At 38.7% G+C, this 19,258-nt stretch overlaps 1 protein-coding gene across 1 annotated transcript in view; it reads right to left on the bottom strand.

Annotated features, from left to right (window-relative positions):
- The window catches only part of LOC106523068 (ral guanine nucleotide dissociation stimulator-like 2), a gene marked incomplete at its 3' end in the record, with an annotated part of 40,171 nt that overhangs the window by 9,704 nt on the left and 11,209 nt on the right, over positions 1 to 19,258 (bottom strand). Inside the window, 10 exon segments of the mRNA XM_014016360.1 lie at positions 1,503 to 1,587; positions 1,659 to 1,762; positions 3,010 to 3,225; positions 3,563 to 3,672; positions 5,046 to 5,242; positions 5,525 to 5,581; positions 6,241 to 6,407; positions 6,488 to 6,571; positions 9,085 to 9,132; positions 18,526 to 18,692. Of these exon segments, the coding sequence (XP_013871814.1) occupies positions 1,503 to 1,587; positions 1,659 to 1,762; positions 3,010 to 3,225; positions 3,563 to 3,672; positions 5,046 to 5,242; positions 5,525 to 5,581; positions 6,241 to 6,407; positions 6,488 to 6,571; positions 9,085 to 9,132; positions 18,526 to 18,692 (1,235 nt within the window).

The following is a 19,258-nucleotide window of genomic DNA, read 5'->3' as shown; positions in this document are numbered from 1 at the left end:
TACATAGTGTGTACTGATCCATACATAGTGTGTACTGATCCATACATAGTGTGTACTGATCCATACATAGTGTGTACTGAATGGTTCTATACAGATACATGTTGCACCCCTACAATATTTGTTCAATATGATGATTAAAGTTGGTTTGTTGAAGAAACATGAAATATTTTATCCAGATGAATTGTTGTTTGAGAAAGATTTGATATTTTTGTTTAATTTAGGTTTTTGTAAATTACTATCATTTGAATTTATTCTTGGGGGAAAAGAGGCAGATACAGTATAAGATATTTTTTCTTCTTTCTCCTGCCTTTCATTTTATTTGTGATTTGTATTTTTTTCCTTCTTTTGTTTATAGAATTTTGTTTTAATGAAATGAATAAATCTAATAAATGAATAAGTGAGACAGAAGTAAAGGAGGCAGCTGCACTGAGTCAGAAGACAACCATGTTCTTGAAGATGTTTCACTTCTCATCTGAGAAGTTTTCTCAACCTTAAACTGGAAAAAACAAGTTTCATCTGGTTTCTTCAGTTCATCTTACTGGGATTATCTGGTCCAGCAGCTGGACAGCTGGTTTGGGATCAGGGCTGCAGGGAGCTGGTTTCTCCTGCACGTATAGGGTGAGGAGTTTATATGTGGTTGTGACAGGAGGACTCTTACAGGCAAGCTTTTGGAGAGAAAACTCCACATAAAACCAACCCCAGGCAGGCAGGAGGTGAACCTGGGACGCTGCTCCACCGTGTGGGACAGTAAGGAGATCTACATCCTCCTAACTGGGAGGAATCTTTGATTTGTGGGAAACAATCAAAGTCAGAAAATCTTATGAAGATATAAGAATAAATTAGTGACACATCCAGTCATAAATAAACTAATGTGAGATTAAACAACTTCTTGGTCAGGGTCAGTGATGTTGCTGTTTTCAGCAGATCCCTAAATATTTCAGGATTGTAAAAAAAAATTTGCACAAAGGATTCCCTGCTTTCCCTTCTTGCTCCACACTGAGCTTCTGTTAGGATTCTACGCACTGCTGGACCTCTGGAGCGTGGTTACACCGATTATCTTCCTCATTCCCAGGATGTTACACACAAACAGGAGCTCCAGATGCTGGGAAAGTAGCTAACATCAACTTCCTGAGTGGGTTTGAGTTCAGGCTGAAAGCAGAAATTTCCTAAACTGTAGATGTTGAGTTAAAATCTAAACATCATCTCTAATCAACCAAAAGCTTCATGACTTCATCCTCTGCACTGAGCTGATTACATTTGGGAAAAAGGTGCAGAACAAAGAAGCTTTGAACATTATTTTAGTGAGGTAATAAAAATATAAGCAGTCAAAACATCAAACAGCATCAAAGATCAGCCCAGATTTCAGTAAAAACAGCTCTGAAACAAATCCAGAAGCATCAGTAAAGACCTGAGATCTGAGTCCAATTCACCACTGAGGTCCAACAGAACCAGCTTTCATCAGTCTGTCTTTAAAGAAAAACAACGTTCCGAGCACAGCTCACCTCCTTCAGCAGCTCTCGGCTCTGAGAGTAGTTGTCCTTGTCTGAGAAGATCTCCGCCAGCTCCTCGTACCTCCTCAGGGCCTCCCTGTCAGGAGACCACATCAGCTTCACGAGGGTTCCTCGTCCAGTCGCTCACAACCAGAAGCACAAACTCACCTGTCCGTTTCCTGCCACGTCCTCCTCAGCCTGTGGATGGGGTTACTCTGCAGCGCCGACACGATGGAATACAGAGACGAGAAGTTCTTTCTGGCTCGGCACTCCTGTTCAGACGCAGAGGGCTATAAAATACTTGAAAAAATAACTAAGTAAAAGTAAAATTACATGAATAGAAAATGACTTTGGTAAAAATAAATTTCACTGATGAGAAAACTACTCAAGTAAAAGTCATAAAACTGTTCACAAAAATTGGGAAAGTAAAAGGTACTTTTACACACACTCTAAGAAATAAACTGTTGAATTTACTGAAACAAACTGGTTGAGTAAATTGAGCAAAATATGTATTATTTTATCAATTTACTCAGCTTAGGCTTAGTGGAGCCAGCTGACATGACTTTGTTGAGTAAATTCAACACTTCATGTTTTAGAGTGCAGAAATGTTTTTTTTTCATGATGAGTTCAAACATTTTTAATTTTGTAACAAGTAACTAGGTGTTACATTTTAAAGTAAAGAAGTAAAAGTATCACTTTTAGCTTTAAAATGTAACAAAATAAAAGTAAAAAGTAACTGTTTAAAAAATAATTAGTAAAATTACAAATCCTCAAACAAATCTACTTAAGTACTGTAACAAAATAAATGTACTTATTTACTATAAACCTCTGTTCAAACAGCAGATAAATAGATTTATGATCTGATCTGATCTAATCTGATCTAATCTAATCTAATCTAATCTAATCTAATCTAATCTAATCTAAAACACTGTTGTCTTCCTAAATGTGTATTAAATTGACCACGAACGACAGTTTTGTTTTTTACACTTTAAAGTTAAAAAAGACCAAAATGTGGTTTAACTCATGAGACTACAGTTTAGATRATCAGAATTCCAACAAAAAAAAAAAAACACAGCAGAAAAACAAGAATTTGAGGCGAGTCTTTGCTGTCAGCTCTTAAATATTTTAAAAGAAGTCAGTTGCTGCAAAATAACAGATCCAAACCAGTTTCTCTTTATCTGAAGGTCAGGGGATGTTTTTCTGACCCAGAATTGGTCTCACCATTCTGCACCTGACAGTTTTTCTTACTTTTATATATAAAAAACTGATTTTAAAAAGCCTCTTTTCAGTTTTGCTGCAAAACCTCAAATATTCTTTGATGCCTTCAATGTTTTTTTAACAGAAAGGAAGAATAAATGAAGCTTTCCACTTGGCTGCACTCTGCTCTCAGATGACTGGAGGGGAATTAGCGTTATGTGCATCCTGAGTTGATCCTGAAAGCCTAAAACCCCCGACTGACAAACATCCGACATGTTTCTATAAAAACGAGTCATTTAATGAGTTTGTGAGTGCGGCTGACCTCGGCCACGCTGATCCATTTCTCCAGCAGCCGCGCTCTCTGCTGGCTGCGCAGCTTCGTGGGCCACAGGCACGACGCCAGCACGGCGTTGGCCAGCCTGTTAAACTGCCGTACGGTGGCTCGGACCGACCAGCACACGCCTTCCCTGCCCTTCTTGTCCCGCTGGGACCACAGCGAGCCCAGGCAGTGGTACGGGACCAGGCGGACAAACAGCTCCTGGAACACAGAGCGCTGAATAAAACAAACGGACCGATCGAATGGTGTGAGCTGAACTGAGACTCTTTCATTTCCTGCTGACAGACAGCCTCTGCTGGGGGCAGTTTGTCTTTAATCCTGAAAAACTGAAGCAGGCAGACGAGAAAATACTACTAAAAAATCTAAAGAGATGAATTTTGCTTTTATTTATTGCAATAAATGGAGAAAAACATAAAGTCTAAACATAAAGTTAAACTGACTGGAATCAACACTCCATGCATTTTGTACCTAAATATTAGAATAAACCAAAAGTTGAATTTATGCTTTTTAAAATATTATTATTTTTAAGTGAACTCACTGTTTCTATCTTTGTGAGCTGCTCTGCCACCACAGATGCAGAAAACCCCAGGATGTTGGTGGGTTCAAACTTGGAGGGATCAGGAGGGGGGCTGGAAAAACTGCTCTGATCTGCAGAGAGACGACAAACTCGTTGAAATATATAAAAATAAACTATTTGTAGCCCTAAAAGCAATCATTTAGTTCAGTTACTTAAAGGGTCAGGGGCACCAAGAGTAAAATCAAATGTAAAAAAATGTGACTAACACATTTTTCATTACTTACAGTAGCTCACTTTTTCAGTGTTAAAGATTTTCCACTAACATTTTAATGTTATTTAGCTCACTGTTCTTACATTTAGCTCATTGTTGCTAAATGTTAAATTTAAATGTTAAAAAATATATTTAAATATTGAATCCTGAATCTAAATGTTTAAATCTAGATGTAAAAGTTAAACCTTAAATGTTGAAGTTAAATGTTGAAGTTCACATTCAGGTATTTTGAAATGGAACGCAGCCTTTTCTGTTGGTGCTCGGCTCATGCTATGATGTCATCATCCTGAGACAATAGCAACCGCTAGCTCCGATGCAGCTAAAGCTTCACTGCAAGACATCAAACTTGCAGTTCTGGCTGGTGTCTGAGCTGCACTTCAAACTGCTGGACCACAGGGACCACCCAGACTGTTTTCATGAACACATCATTTTGAATTTAGATTTTAAATATTATCTTTAGCAGTGTTAGCGGTTGCTAGCAGCAGCCATTGTTGTTTGTCACGGGATGATGACATCATCCTGGTTATCTGACCCTAACCTCTGCTAATGCTTCTAACATTGCTAAATATTAAAAAACCTAAACTCAAAATGTGTTCATTAAAAACAATATGGGTGGTCCCTGTGGTCCAGCAGTGGTGTCCACCTGTGGTTGCTATTGTCTCAGAATGATGACATCATAACACCAGCTGAGCAGCAAAGGCTGCGTTCCATTCCAAAATACCTAAAAGTGAACTTCAACATTTAAGGTTTAACCTTTACATTAAGATTTAAACATTTAGATTCAGGATTTAATATTTAAATATATTTTTTAACATTGAAATTTAACACTTAGTAAAAATTAACTAAATGTAAGAAAAGTGAGCTAAATAATGAAAAATATGTTAGTGACATTTTTTAAACATTTTATTATAAAACTTGGTGCCCCATAAAAGGGAACATCCTTCTTTGTGATAATAAAACTGTTTTTGTTGCAGATCAATAAATAAACTAATTAAAATAACTTTTTCATGTGGAGGATGAACCTTTTGCTTTAGCTGTCTGCCTGAATTAAAGGTTAGATTATAGATTTAAAGCAATTAACAGGCATTACTGTAATAATGTCTCTAAATTTAAATAAAAATGTTCAAATATTTTTTACATCATGGAATTGATTAAGTAGAAATGTTTAAAAGCACAAACACAAAAGGATCATCATCGTTTTGACGTGAGGATGAAGCAGTTTAAAAGCCAAACCTCTGTGTGCGTCGGGGAGCAGAGCTTTCTCACTCAGCTCCTCCGCCGTCCTGAGGAGTCGAGCGCGGAGGTCTGCTGCAGACGTGGAGTCCTGAGGGAGGAGGGGGGCCAAACGCAGCAGGCGGCTCGGCTCCCTGAGACCCCCGAAGTCCTCGGGGTACTCCGACAGCCAGGTGCTGAAGACGGAGCACACTGCTCTGCAGGAGCAGGTGCAGAGGATTAAAGGAGCTCCCAGCGTCGAGCTAATCTGACGGTCTTTTTGTGTGGTAGTAGCTGAGACTGATCCAAATAAAATCATGCTTTCTATTTGTTTAAACCTTCCTGCAGCTTTCTCTGCTTCACCTGATTTGAATGAACCAACATTAAATTAACAGGTTCATTAAGAGACTTCTGCAGAACTTAAAGAGCAGGCAGGATGCATTTTTAAATCACAGCAAAAACTTCCAGAGAAACGCAGGTTTATATTTTCAAAAACTCACTTATTGAAGGATTGTCTCATCTGGCTTTTTTCACTGTCCCCAGGCGGGTTCTCTAATCTGTCAAAGAGCAGATACAAGCTTTAAAGCATCATTCAGACATAAATGTACATTTTTTTAATGTTTTATGTAAACGGTGATCAAATGTTTAAGGATTTTTTTGACTGAGAGTCTCTAAAAAAAAACACAATTCAGATGTCATTTTAAAGCAGCATAAATTCATCTGGACAGTACCGAGCAGGAGAGCAAAGTGAAAGAGAAACCTGACACCTGCTCACCTGTGAAAATTTCAAATTAGCTGCAGAGTGCATTATTCAGCCAGGCTGGTAACACCATGACTCGATCAGTTAGAAAGTTCAACCCCTTCCAGATGGAAATATCTCCCCGACGTGACAGATTCCCATGACATTTACACAAATCCATTGTTGTGCAACAACAAATATTTGAATATGTTGATGCAGTTCCCCCTGAGTGTCCAAGATTTCACAAACATCTGAGTGAATCGTCACAAAACAGAATTTATTTCACTCTAAACAGGCTCACGTCTCTCACCGCTCCTCCTAAAATCCATGCAGAATTAAAAAGATCATTTAGATTTTAGTCCACCTTGTCCTGCACACAACAGGAAACTGCAGCCAGCTGTAGCTGACGTGCGACAGGAAGTGCTTCGTAAATGGTTTACAGCGTTCCTACCCGAGAAAAATCACACCGGCTCTCACCTGTCAATCAGGATGTCCAGCACTCTCTCAGTGGAGGTGAAGGATCGGTAGGTGGACAGGAAGATGGAGATGAAGGAGGAGTCCCCCATAGAGAAGGAGTGCAGGAGGTGGAGCACCAGCTTCTCCTCTGTCCCCGCTTTCACACACTGAGATCGAGTCACGGTGGACTGGAAAACACAGAAACAAAGAAGCTCCGGTTGTTTTCAGGCCCCTCAGACAGAGCGGGGAGTTCTAACGGCTGACTCACCATGGAACTGTTGGGAGCAACGTTATGCTGTTTGACCACCACCGTGTAGATGACTCCATCCTCCTCCTCCTCCACCACCGTGGACTGAAACACACAGAGTGTCAGGAAGACTTCTGCTGACTCAGCATCTCTCAAATCTAATTTTAAGTTATGGCTGCTGCTTTGTTAATGGCTTTTAGCTGCTGTTTCACTAATGTCAGCATTAAACAGCTGTTCTGCTAATTTTAGGTTTTAGCTATTGTTTCATTAAATTTAGCTTTTGGCTAGTTCTTTGTAAGTTTTTGTTTTAAACTACTGATTTTAGGATTTACATAGTGTTTTCCTAGTTTAAGTTTTCAGCTACTGCTGTTTCCTATTTTTAAAATTATGCTACTGTATTTTTAGGTTTAGCTTTTAGCTACATTCAAGTTTTAGCTAATTTTCTGCTAATTTGATCTTTTACCTGTTTCACTAAATTTATATTATAGTTATTTTTGTGCAAATTTTAAGTTATACAGTAGCTACTGCTCTGTTAACAGATTTTAGTGGCCGTTTCACTTGTGTCAACATTAAATTGTTTTGCTAATTTTAGGTTTTAGCTACTGGTTTGCAATCTTTTGTTAATAGCTACTGTTTTGTTAAATTTAGCTTTTGGCTAGTAGTTTGCAAGTTTTGACCAGATTTAACTACTGATTTTAGAATTTACATAATGTTTTGCTTGTTTATATTTTCTGCTACTGTTGTGCTAATTTTAAATTAAGGCTATTGTATTTCTAAGTTTAGCTTTTTTCAGGTTTTAGCTAATTTAGAGCTAACTTAATATTTTAGCTGCTGTTCAGCTAATTTTAGATTATGGTACAAATTTTAGGTTTTAGCTACTGTTAATTGTAGCTTTCAGCTAGTATTTTGTCAGTTTTAACTTACCGTATTTATTTGTGTATAATACGATCTCATGTATAATACGATCTCATGTATAATACGATCTCATGTATAATACGATCTCATGTATAATATGATCTCATGTATAATATGATCTCATGTATAATACGACCCCCCTTTTCTGAGCTTAAAAAGCATAAAAAATTTAATCCTCAAACTACCTCCAATTTCATACAGACTTCAAGATTTTTCAGCCTTTGCAGTCTTTATACATATCAGTAAAATGATCATTGCACTGTTCATTTTATTTTAACAACATATGTATTAAAAGGTATTTTGACAAGAAATATATATCAGCTGTAGCAGCATCATATGAATTCTGGCATTTTACACATAGTCCACCAGGAGGCGCCAACACAAATGTCAGAGGCTGTGTCCAAAACGGCAGGCCGGGTCCTCCGAAGGCCGAATTTGTCGGCCGCATTCGTCACAGCCCCGCGACGAAGGACGTCCAAAACCGAAGACTCCTCTGATGCGGCCGACAAATATGTCCTTCCTTTGGCCCGAATCGAAGGACAGGTCTGATGGATCCTTCCCGGTCCAGCGTTTCACCCTCTGGTGGGAAAACTTTTTTCAGGGATACAAACTTTTTCAGAACACCGGTAGACGGCAGCCATTACAGACGAACATGTGTTTGTTGTTGTTCGAGGAGCGGACCGGTCACACGCTAATGTCATTAGTTCGTTATCATTACTAAGGTGCAAGACTGCTTCCCCCCCCTTATCACATCATGTCACCTGCCTGGATCTGTTATTATCTCGCTCTGAAGCACAGAGGCGTGTCAGAGGTAAGCTCGTTTCAACTGCTTTTTATGACGCGGTCTCATTTCCGGACTCAATTTTGTGAATGAAGCCGATATTTCAGTTAAAATACTTAAGTAAAAATATTTATCAGAGTATAATACTACCCCCCAACTTTGTGGATGATTTTATGGTTTTAATTTTACGTATTAAACTTGAATAAATATGGTAGTTGCTGTTTTACTAATGTCAGCTTTAACCAAACTGTTGCTCTAATTTTAGATTTTAACTACTGTTTTGCTGATTTAATGTTTCAGCTACTGCTGTGCTAAGTTTAAATTTAAGCTACTATTTTTCTAAATTTAACATTTAGGTTTCTGTTTAGCTAAGTTCAGGTTTTAGCTCATTTTGTGCTAGTTTGATCTTTTAGCTGGTGCTTATAGTTAATTTAAGATTACAATTATTGTGCTAATTTTAGGTTAAAACTGTTGATTTGAGCTTTCAGTTAGTATTTTGGAAGTTTTATGTTTAAGCTAATGTTTTTTGATTTTAGGATTTAAGCATATTGTGCTAATTTTATACTTCAGCTTATGTTTAGCTATTTATTTTGTATATATTTAGGCTACCATTTTGCTAAGTTTATAGCTTTTAGGTACTTTTTATGTTTGTAGCTACTGTTTTGGTCATTTTAGTTAGCTTTTGGCTATTTTTAGCTGTTAGCTACTATCAACCATGTCCGGTTTAGTTGTTTTTTCTGGTGACAGAGTGAGGAGCCCCACGTGTTTAAAACAACACACGAAACGCTGTTTGAGCTCATTTCCTTCATGCGGTTCAAACGATCCTGTTTTAGCCTCAGGAAACGTTGCTGACACAGTTTCCCCATTTTGCTGCACTGCGAGTTCACAGACTTGTTGCAGAGACTAATCCTGTTCTCCTCACCAGGTCCAGAGGACAGTACCAGGTAGTCTTCATCGGTGAGGGCTCTGCCTGAGGAAGAGACACACAAAAACAAAACAAGAGTTTAAAATAAAACCATCTGCAGTTATAAATGATGCAGTCTGGGGGCGGGGCTTCGGTGCTTTAGAATTGTAAGTTTTTAAGAAAGGATCAAACAAACTGGATGTTTCTGCAGGACTGAGCTTTGATGACAGGAATGATTAAACCATTAGAGAAGAAAGTTGATGTCGGCACGCTTAAACCTTTATTAAGAAACTTTCCTGTGCTTCTTTTACTTGTTGATTCAAACCAGCCAATTCAACACTTATTAAAACACTCCAAAAACAAACAAAGACCCACCCTGGTGCGAGTTTCATCTCACAGAGAACCCCTCTAACCATCTACAGTCCAGTACGTTGGACACACCGGAGGTTTCGCTCTTATCAAAGCGACGCACACAGCAGAAACGGCAGATGAGTCACTTTTAGAGAAAAGAAGTGAGACATTTCTCTCCACAGACATTTGAATCCTGTCAAAACAGAATGAGCTCAGAGGCAGATGACCTGTGAGTCTACATCAGCCGAAGGAGCCGTGCCGCACAAAGTTTATCTGACAGACAGCAACAAGATGCTTTACAGAGAATTAAACATCTATTCTGGTTTAAACTGCAGCTGAGGCCTGAACCAGGGCTGTAACTGAAGATTTCTTCTTTTCTATTCTGCCTCAGCAGGAAGCAACAGCATCATTAAATCACTAAAGAGCCTAAATGCACTTAGATCAGCAGTTATTTGATGGTGCTACACATAAAATATTCAGCTTTTTCACACTGAGTACTTTTATGTTGGTGCTGGTTTACGCTCTTTGCTAAATGGCAGCCTTTTCTCTAGTATTTTCCCTAATTTTCAAAATAAAAGACCTGTGGAGCGTGTTGAAAGTGACAGTTGGTTCTAATCCTGCACTGACGAAGGGTGGGGCCGCTCTATCTTTTGACCCTAACTAGAGTTTAACACCGTTTAAAATATCACTTCACTATGTAACACTTTTATTCTTAGAGACACACGAGCGAAATGCTTCCTCGCTGCAATCCACAGACCGCACCGAACTGATCTGACTGTGAGTCAATACGTTTTAATCTCCACGACACGAAGGCAACACCTTGGAGACATACTGAGGAAAACAAAAACACAACGTTCTCTGGAAACTTTTGGCTCGTTTTTTTTTTAAGACAAAACTTCATCTCCATCACCTGTTTCACTCGTTGTAATTGAACTCTTGGGGAAAAAGCTAAAAAATGCAGAACGAGCTGAGACACATGCTGAAAGCAGCTGAAGTTGTGTGCCATCTCAGTGGTGCAACAACTGTGTGAGCGTTGCTTCAGTTCATTCACCTCATTCTGTTGTTTTCCTGGTTTTTTTTTTCTTTTCCACAGTTTTTAGAATCTAAACACTTCTGCAGACTTTGTGCTATTTCAGTTGTTCTTTAGCTCATTCAGGAAACAGCTGCTGTGACCTTTGGTTTTTCTAACATTTATACTTTTTCAAATATTCAACTTTGTTTATAAAGAACGTCTACTTAAAATACTTTAAGATCTTTGTAATTTCCTCTTTTTTAACATCTGCTTTAGCAAACTGGGCCTATTTTTCTCTTCTGGTTTTTAGCCAATATGATTTTATTCAGTTTTCTGTTACTTTTAGCTTATAGATAGACTTTTGCTGGTTTTAGCTTTCTTTTGACTGGTTCTATTGTTTCTCTCCTTTTAACTACATTTTGCTATATTTTGTTTTTATTTAGCTTTTTTATTCTTTCAGCTTTTAGGTGACATTTTGCTACATTTGCTTTGTTTAGCTTTTGCTGCTATTAGCTTTCATTTGACTATTTTTAGCTTGTAGTTACTGTTTCTCTCCTATAGCCTTTACCTAAATTTAGCTACTTTTAGATTTTATTTAGGCTTTTTTTATTCTTTCAGCTTTTAGGAGACATTTTGCTGCATTAGTTTTGCTCTGCTTTAGTTTCAACAGCTTTGTTTTAGCTTCTTTAGCAGGTTTTATTTAAGTCTTACAGCAGTCATTTTTATAAAAAATTCATTTTCTCTGGTGCAAGATCCTCCAGCTTCTGTTATTTTTTCTCTTTAGTTACCTTCAGCTGACTCGTTTGAAGGTCAGGGATCCAAGCAGACCCTCCTCACACTCAGGAAGGATCCAGTAAATCCTAAAACGTGTCTCAAACCTGCTTTTCAACCTGGACCTTCCTCTGCCTGTTTCTACACAAATCTGCCAACATTTCTGTCTTTCCCACGAACTCTGTTTATCCAGACAGAAGAAAGGAGAGGACCGTCACACCGGTTACCTGTTCCAAGGCAAGTACAGGCAGGCAGCGATCCCTGAGCTTCCTGGAAATCTTCAGGACAAAACCACAAACATTCTTCCCTTTTTCTGCTTTTCCTCCGTCTCTTCTCATCTGGGGTCACTTTGATTCCAGAGCTGCTTTAAATCCTCCACCAGCTGACCCAGATCTGTGTCCTTATTGAATCCCCCCTCTCCGACTCTTTGTTTCACACACCTGAAGGAAGACCCAAGTCCGGCCCCCTCATGGCTGCATCATGTGGACACACCCATTACACACACAAACACACACACACTTAAACACACATTCCAGCAGAGATAACAGTATGTTGCTGTTGATAATTCTTGTCTATTCCATTCACACATGTAAAAACTCTGCGTAAAAGCCAGTTTTCACACAATCATTCATTCATCAAGACACACACACACACACACACACACGCACACAGTAACAGACAAAGCCCTGAAGCTATTTCCAGAACAATACCCCCTCTCTTTCGGTCTCCCCTCCGCTCTCCTGCCCTCTTTCCCGTGCAGATGACCTTCCCATGCAGATAAACCAGTTCCACTGTGTTTCCACTTTAATCCAACACGACTCCTTAAACGCACCAGATGCCTTCAGGGCCTCGTGCTTTAGTTTAATTTCAGAGGCGCTGCTCGAGCAGTGAGTGGAGTAAAAGTCTTGTAACGAGAGGTAATAAATGTTCCGATGAACCAGGAAGTGAGATGTTTGTTTTAGGCGGCCTTTACAGGGTGAAGTCAGCCTGCAGCTGTGGGCGAGCCTGTTAGCATGAAAGCTAGCAAGAAATTATTTATCCAGGGAACAAAGAGAAAACTATTTGTTTTAATGAAGATTTTATTCCTAAACAACCCCAGAATTAAGCTCTAAGTTCAGCCCGATAGTTTTGTTGCTAATAAGGATTTACAAAAGATAGAAATGATCTGGATCTGTTTACTTCGGCACTTTTTATTGGCAAAGCCTTAAAGAAGCTAACACAGCAGCTGCAACACTTCAGTAAGATTCATCATATTTGTTTGAACAGAAGACAAAGAAGAGGAAGACCCTCGCTCAGACGTGGGTCATTGTGGCCCCGCCCCCATCCTGGAGCCAGACCTGGGGGGAGGAGCTTGTCAGCTACCACCTAATGAATGGGCCTTTACCCACCAGGCCCGGTCGGGCTCAGTCTGAATGAGATATGTGGGTTTGCCCTGCTGTGAATCCACCACTACTAGACCACCAGGAGGGGGGTGAAAACGGGTCGGGTACATGGTGCTAAGGGTGGCAGCCTTAGTGCTCCAACCCTGGCTCAGGCTAATCCCAAACTCAATAAACTCTGAGTGGTAAATATTTGGGGCAGGTTTGGACAAAGCTGACCTTAAAGAGGAGCTGTGAGAGCTCAGATCAAATTCTCTAAATGCAAATGGAAGTATTGACCTGTTTGTTTTCTGAAGTTTAGAGTTCAAATAATGAATTAAAACGCTTCTAAAAGTGGAAGATTGATCTTAAAGGTGACATATCCTGCAAAATCCACTTGTTTTAACTGTTAAATACACTTGGAACCTCTAGGAGGCAGAAAAGTTTAATTTAATCCCTCCTGGTGCTGCAGCGATCTCTTTATATTCTGTTTGGGTCAAAAATTTCAAACTGTTCAGTTTTCTCTATTTTCTATGATGTTTTCTGAACTTTTACATCAAATCATTTGTGACACAACTTCTAAATGAGGTCTGAACTTGCCAAATTGGTGGTCTCGATTCTCCTCTGGTTCTGGGTCAGACTCTGGGTCCAACATGTGTGGCTGGACGGACAAGTCTTCCCTTAATTAATTAATAAAAATGTTTCTGTGCAGCTAGCCGTAAACCCCTCTATCAAACTATGGACCGGTCTGGAGGGGGCCAGATGTGAAGCATCTCATTTGGATTTAAAGTGTAACTTACCCCAAAATTAACTTTTTTTAGCTGATAAACTGTCTAGAATGTGTCTAAAATGTCATATAGTACAGTTTCTGTGCAAATTTTGATGTCTTTGTGTGTATTTGTTCAAATCTGTAATATTTGGTCTAAAATAGTCTCTTTGCTGCATAATGTGGGTTGAGCAGTGGAGGCAGCGTCAAAACCCCGCTCCTTTTCTCAAACACACTCCAGAAAAGGGGAGGAGCCTGTGGAGCTACAATAAAAAGAAATTTAGTCCAAATCATTGCAGCTCCACTTTATAAGGATTTAAATTTGTAAAAAAAAATGGAATTTGCTTGTTTTGCTAACGCTCATTGAAAACAATAGAAACACAATAATAACAACAACAACAACAACAAAAACAACAACAATAATAATAATAATAATAATAATAATAATAATAATAATAATAAATTTTATTTAAAAAGCGCCTTTCAGGACACCCAAGGACACTTACAGCATTAGACACATCATGGAAGAATGTGTGAAAATACAGTTAAGAGACAAGCAGGTATGAGTTACACAAATTAAGTTAATATGGATAAGCTAACCTAGAGAGATGTGGGACCTGGTGGCTTCCAGGTAAATGAGACAGAGAAATGTGTTCTTTCATTTTTCTAAACAAAGATGAGCTGGAGAAACTAAATGAGCATGTTTATCTCTGATTTATAAACCAATATATATTAACATGCTGTTTATAAAAAGGTAATGCTTGTTTCATAGACATTCTGTTGTATTTTGTTAAAGTCACACACACACAAAGCATTTGCTCACTTTCCTTTTCTAAATGTTGCAGCAGTTTTTTTTTTCTAAAAGCAGACAGAATCTGGGTCAGATAAACCAGAGACTTGTTTCTGTGTCAGAGCTGTTGGTTGTGTGTTTTGAGTTCAGCTGCCTCAAACAGTTGCTGGATAAAAACCATAATTACAGGCCACCACGGAGAAAAACACGGACTGGTTGGACGGTTTTAGAAGCGCAGATTTTAATTTTGGAATTTCTACAGTCATCAAATCCCGTGTGGATCCCCCCTCACCACATTTTGTAAATAAAAAAGCTCAGTCCTGCTCGTGTTATTTCTCCGAGCCCTACTTTTTCTTAAAGTGGCCCCGCCCACCACGGTTCCATACAGGAAGTACATAATAGGTGGAAACAAACACAGGAAGCAGGACATGCTGCCACAATGTGAAGCTATTTTTCTTCCCCTCTCCTTCCATCACAAGCTGCAGGCTGAGGTAAGGGCAGGTTGAAACACCCAACAGGAAGAACTAACTCAATGTTAAACAACACATAAACTCAAAAATATAGTCTGTTTCCTAATTTGTCTATAAATATAATCCCTTCCTCTGACTCTCAGATTAAAACTGAGGGTCATAAACTCTTTTTCTGAAGTTTTACTTAAACGTAACAATTGTTGTTTGGAGGCTCTGCAAACCCAACCTCTTCCTTCCTTTCTTTCTTTTATTCTGCTCCTCAGATCACGCTTTTATCTGCGTGCTCCCCTGGTGCACATTATTTACTCCTTTTCAAGGAAAACTGTAACTTTCAAGGCAAAGTTCTGATCTTCAGGCCAGAAAACACAAAGATGTCTCATCAGTCTGACATGTTCTTGGTTCAGAGGGGGAATGAGCTAACTGAAAACCCTTAAAGGTTTTTTTTTTAGTATCAACATAGACACTTTACAGTTTGAGACATGACGGAGGCACAGCTCAGATAAATAACAGTAAAAAAACATCTGCCTCTAATCCTTGATACATGTCCTCGGACATTAAATCATCCTGACCAAAAATAAAAACGTTCCTGAGATCTTTCAACAAGATTTTTACTTCACTTACATTCAGCCTCACGGATGATTTGAAGTGAAATAACTAATACACTTTAAAAATAATATAAAAAATCATCATAATCATGTGTTTAACATGCTGAGACAGCATTATTTATTACACAGATAATGTGAAATATTCTCTCATTATTAAAGTTGGAAAATCTCATTACAAAAGTGAAGCCATAAAATCTCATTTATACGGCTGCCATGTTGTATTTGTGCTTCCTCTTCACCTGTCCACCTGATTACCTGTTCATCTGATGTCCTGATCACCTGCACAATCATCTTTGCCTTTAAGCATCAAATGAATAATTACAGCTAGTGGATTAGAAAAAATTATATTTAAACAAACAGGAACAACACAAGACAGGGCTATTCAACTGGAGACCCACGGGCCACATCCGGCCTGCAAGTGACCAAAGTTCGGCCCGCCAATTGCTTTATGTGTCTCTTAAGCCCAAACCCCTGGTTTTCTACTTTTATTACTAGAAGTTCTTTTAGTTAAACATAGATGTATGTGGTGTCTACAGAAAAGTCAGAGTCTTGGCTACAATCTGAAAAAAAGCATTTCTATGAACATCCAAGACATTTATAACTAGAAGCAGATGAATATAAAACTATCAAAGTGAAAATAAAATTGGTTTAAACTTTGACAAGTCAGAGATGTCAAAATATTGTGTTAAACAGGAGGCAGAATGTGTTCTTTTTGTTTTTGATATTGTTTTATTATCACTACTTTTATTATTTCAAAGGTAACAAATCTTTGTAACACTTGGTTTATTTACATAATGACTTTAATTGCTGGATCCATCAGCTGTTGCTCTGCAATAACTGCAGCCCTCAGAGTAATTTAGTTGAATTGCCCTGCTGTAAGAACTACATTCAACCATCTGAGGGGTATTAAACCCATCTATAAACCCAAATATAATCTGGCCTGAGGAGTATGATTAGCCCAGGGTAATACCCCTCATACCAAATGTTTAGAGGTTTAAGATATAAGTTGGTAGTTTTTTTTTTCATTTAAATGACCTATTTAAAGTCGAATAAAATGTTAAAAATTAAGCATTTTTTGTCTCTATGGAGGGTATAATCTGGTCTGAGGGGTATAAATTGACCTAGAGCTTAGGGTGCCCTGGGTATAATCTAGGTGTAGTCTGGACTAGGGGAGTCTGAGGTCTATCCAGGTCCACTCACTCAAAGAACACCTGACACACCTGAGACAAAGAGTCAAACTAAAACCAGTTAAAATCTCCTGTTAACCCAAGAAGAAAACTGGAAAACTCAAACTGTGCACGCTAAAATAAGTTTTTTTTTTAAACTGTTGGACGTCTGGTCTTCTTTTCTTCATAAAGACTTGATCAAACTTGTTCCAGTAGAACCTGGAACCTAAAACAGTCACTTTTACCACCGTTCACTACCTTCATGCTAAATCCACGAGTGGTTTATGACAACAAACACAGCCTGAATGCTGTTAGAAAGAATTAACCAAACACAAAAATCTCTTATTTCTTAGTTCTAGACCTAAAGTCTGTGTTTTTCCTCTGGTAGAAGCAGAAAACACTTCATCAAACAACTCAGGAATGTAAAGAACATTATCAGCAGCTCTTATCTAAAACTCTGTGGAGCGGAGCAGGAAAAAATACATTTTTTTCATCTTAAACTTTCGTGGTCCGCTTGAGGCTTTCAGTCGTGACTCAGATGTTCTGGTTTCCCTCATCACCGAGCGAGTTACAGGTCTGTATTGGATTCCACTTACTGAGTGTCCTTGGGGACGGAGTCTGATAGCGGATAGTGTTTATAGTGAGAACAGGTGCACGCCGCATCGAGCAGCCAAACCACTGCATGTATTATTTACTGCCATGAGCTCAGAGGAGGTCCGATCGCCCTCAAACAGGCTGGAGCTGCTTAGTTTACACTGCCCAGTTGCTCAACCCTGATGCTCATTAGATTATTGTCATTTAGAAAAGAAAGTTTGGTCAGGTTTTAATTTTTTTTACGGCTGTTAATGAAAGTTTGGGAAAATAGAAAATAAAGTGAGTGAAGCTCACAGCGCCAGCATCAGTTCAGCCTCGACAAACCTCAATAACAAGCCACTAAACATTAACCTAAGAGGAGGATTGTGGGAATCCAGCTACACTTGAACCTCCTAACCTCCATGATTTCCATCAGCTTCAGTCCAGAACACAAACCCTGAGCTGCCTGAACGCAGAGAAGCTAAAAACCATCAGCTGGCTGCTGCTGTCAGCAGACACAGCTCATCGTTTTCAAACATTTGTTAATGAAGCAGCTGAGCTAACAGATTCAGGTTTGCACGTATCAAAACTCAAAGAACTGGATGTCCGGAAACTCACATAAACTCACATAAACTCTTCCCTTTTCTATGGGCCAAGTGTAAAATGAAATGTTTAAAAAAATTCACAAACATGTTCTTACATTTAGCTAATTTTTACTAAATGTTAAATTTAAATGTTAAAAAGTATATTTAAATGTTAAATCCTAAATCTAAATGTTTAAATCTAAATGTAAAAGTTAAACCTTTAGTTCGCATTTACTGTAGGTATTTTGGAATGGAATGCAGCCTTTGCCGTTGGTGCTTAGGCTCATGTTATGATGTCATCATCATGCGACAATAGCAACCGCTAACTCCAAATGCAGCTAAAGCTTCACTACAAGACATCAAATTTGCAGTTCTGGCTGGTGTCTGAGCTGCACTTCAAACTGCTGGACCACAAGGACCACCTATGTTGTTTTTATAAACACATCATTTTGAATTTAGATTTTAAATATTATCTTTAGCAGTGTTAGCTGTGGCTAGCAGCGGCCATTGTTGATGTTTGTCGTAGGATGATGACATCCTGGTTATCTGACGCTAACTTCTGCTAACGCTTCTAACACTTTAAGTTAGAGTTTAAGAAGTTTAAGAACTTTAAGGTTCAACTTTTACATTTAGATTTAAACATTTAGATCTAGGATTTAATATTTAAATACAGTTTTTAACATTTAAATTTAAAATTTAGTAAAAATTAGCTAAATGTAAGAACATTGAGCTAAATAATGAAAAATATTTTAGAGGCTCTCCAGACTTTTGGTATGTTGTCTTATCTTAATCACGCTGCCTTTATTACCTCTGGGTTTTACCACATGTGCTGTTTATTCAACAGAGTGGCAGCTGAAGGCAGCTCAGATGGTTTCATGTGACACTGTGAGCTCACCAGTGCTCACCACGCTGCCGGCTGTGAGGCAGCAGGGCAGCTCAAACAAACGCTGCTTTTATTGTGTTAAACTCAGAGGATGGATGACGTGGGAAGCTGTCAGAACACAAACACTCACCTGGGATGTTTCCAGATTATCGCTGACCCCCCTCCTCCCCGACTGACCGATGGGGGCTCCTTTGTCAGGTGATAAGGGTCTGTATCCGACGAGGGGAACATTGCTGGACTCCACCCCCGGCAGGTCGTAGCCACCTGTTCTCAGGTTACGGTGGAGCATGGTGCCAGCTGCAAACAGGAAGGAGAAATAAAACTAAAAAATGTTTCTCGGCCTCTCAGACCAGCGTTTAGCACAATGTCTCAGCTGGGTGTTGCAATTAAAAACTTCCAGAACAATAATTCTCTTTAACTTTGGTTCTGAGAACACATTTTCAGTGAGTTCCTGCAGAAACCAGGAACAACGGATCAGTCCAGGTCTTTCAATCTTTTATTTCACAGTGATCTGCTTCCTGTTTCATGATCAAAACAAGGCAGATGTTTGACATGTTTGTTTGTTTTTAGCATCTTTACCTTCAAAGTTAGCTAATCATTAACCTGAACATCTGCACAGAAAGATGCAAACCTGTGTTTATGTGATGGGATTATTGTGACAGGAGCCGATAAAAGAACCAAATACCTGCCATCATGACAACAATAAGACCTTTGTTTTCTCCTTATTGTTATTTTCATTAAAAAATTATGGTTTTATTTTTTCATTTTAAGGTGTTAATCAGTAACTTACAGAACAATTTATATGTTTAAAAAGATGATAAAAGTTTATTGAAAAAAGTAGTATGTATCAATATAAACTATTG

The sequence above is a fragment of the Austrofundulus limnaeus genome, unplaced genomic scaffold (genome assembly GCF_001266775.1).
Source record: "Austrofundulus limnaeus strain Quisiro unplaced genomic scaffold, Austrofundulus_limnaeus-1.0 Scaffold144, whole genome shotgun sequence".
Classification (NCBI taxonomy): Eukaryota; Metazoa; Chordata; class Actinopteri; order Cyprinodontiformes; family Rivulidae; genus Austrofundulus; species Austrofundulus limnaeus.
Note: the sequence above shows the minus strand (reverse complement) of the source record. Positions and strands in the feature narration are given on the sequence as shown.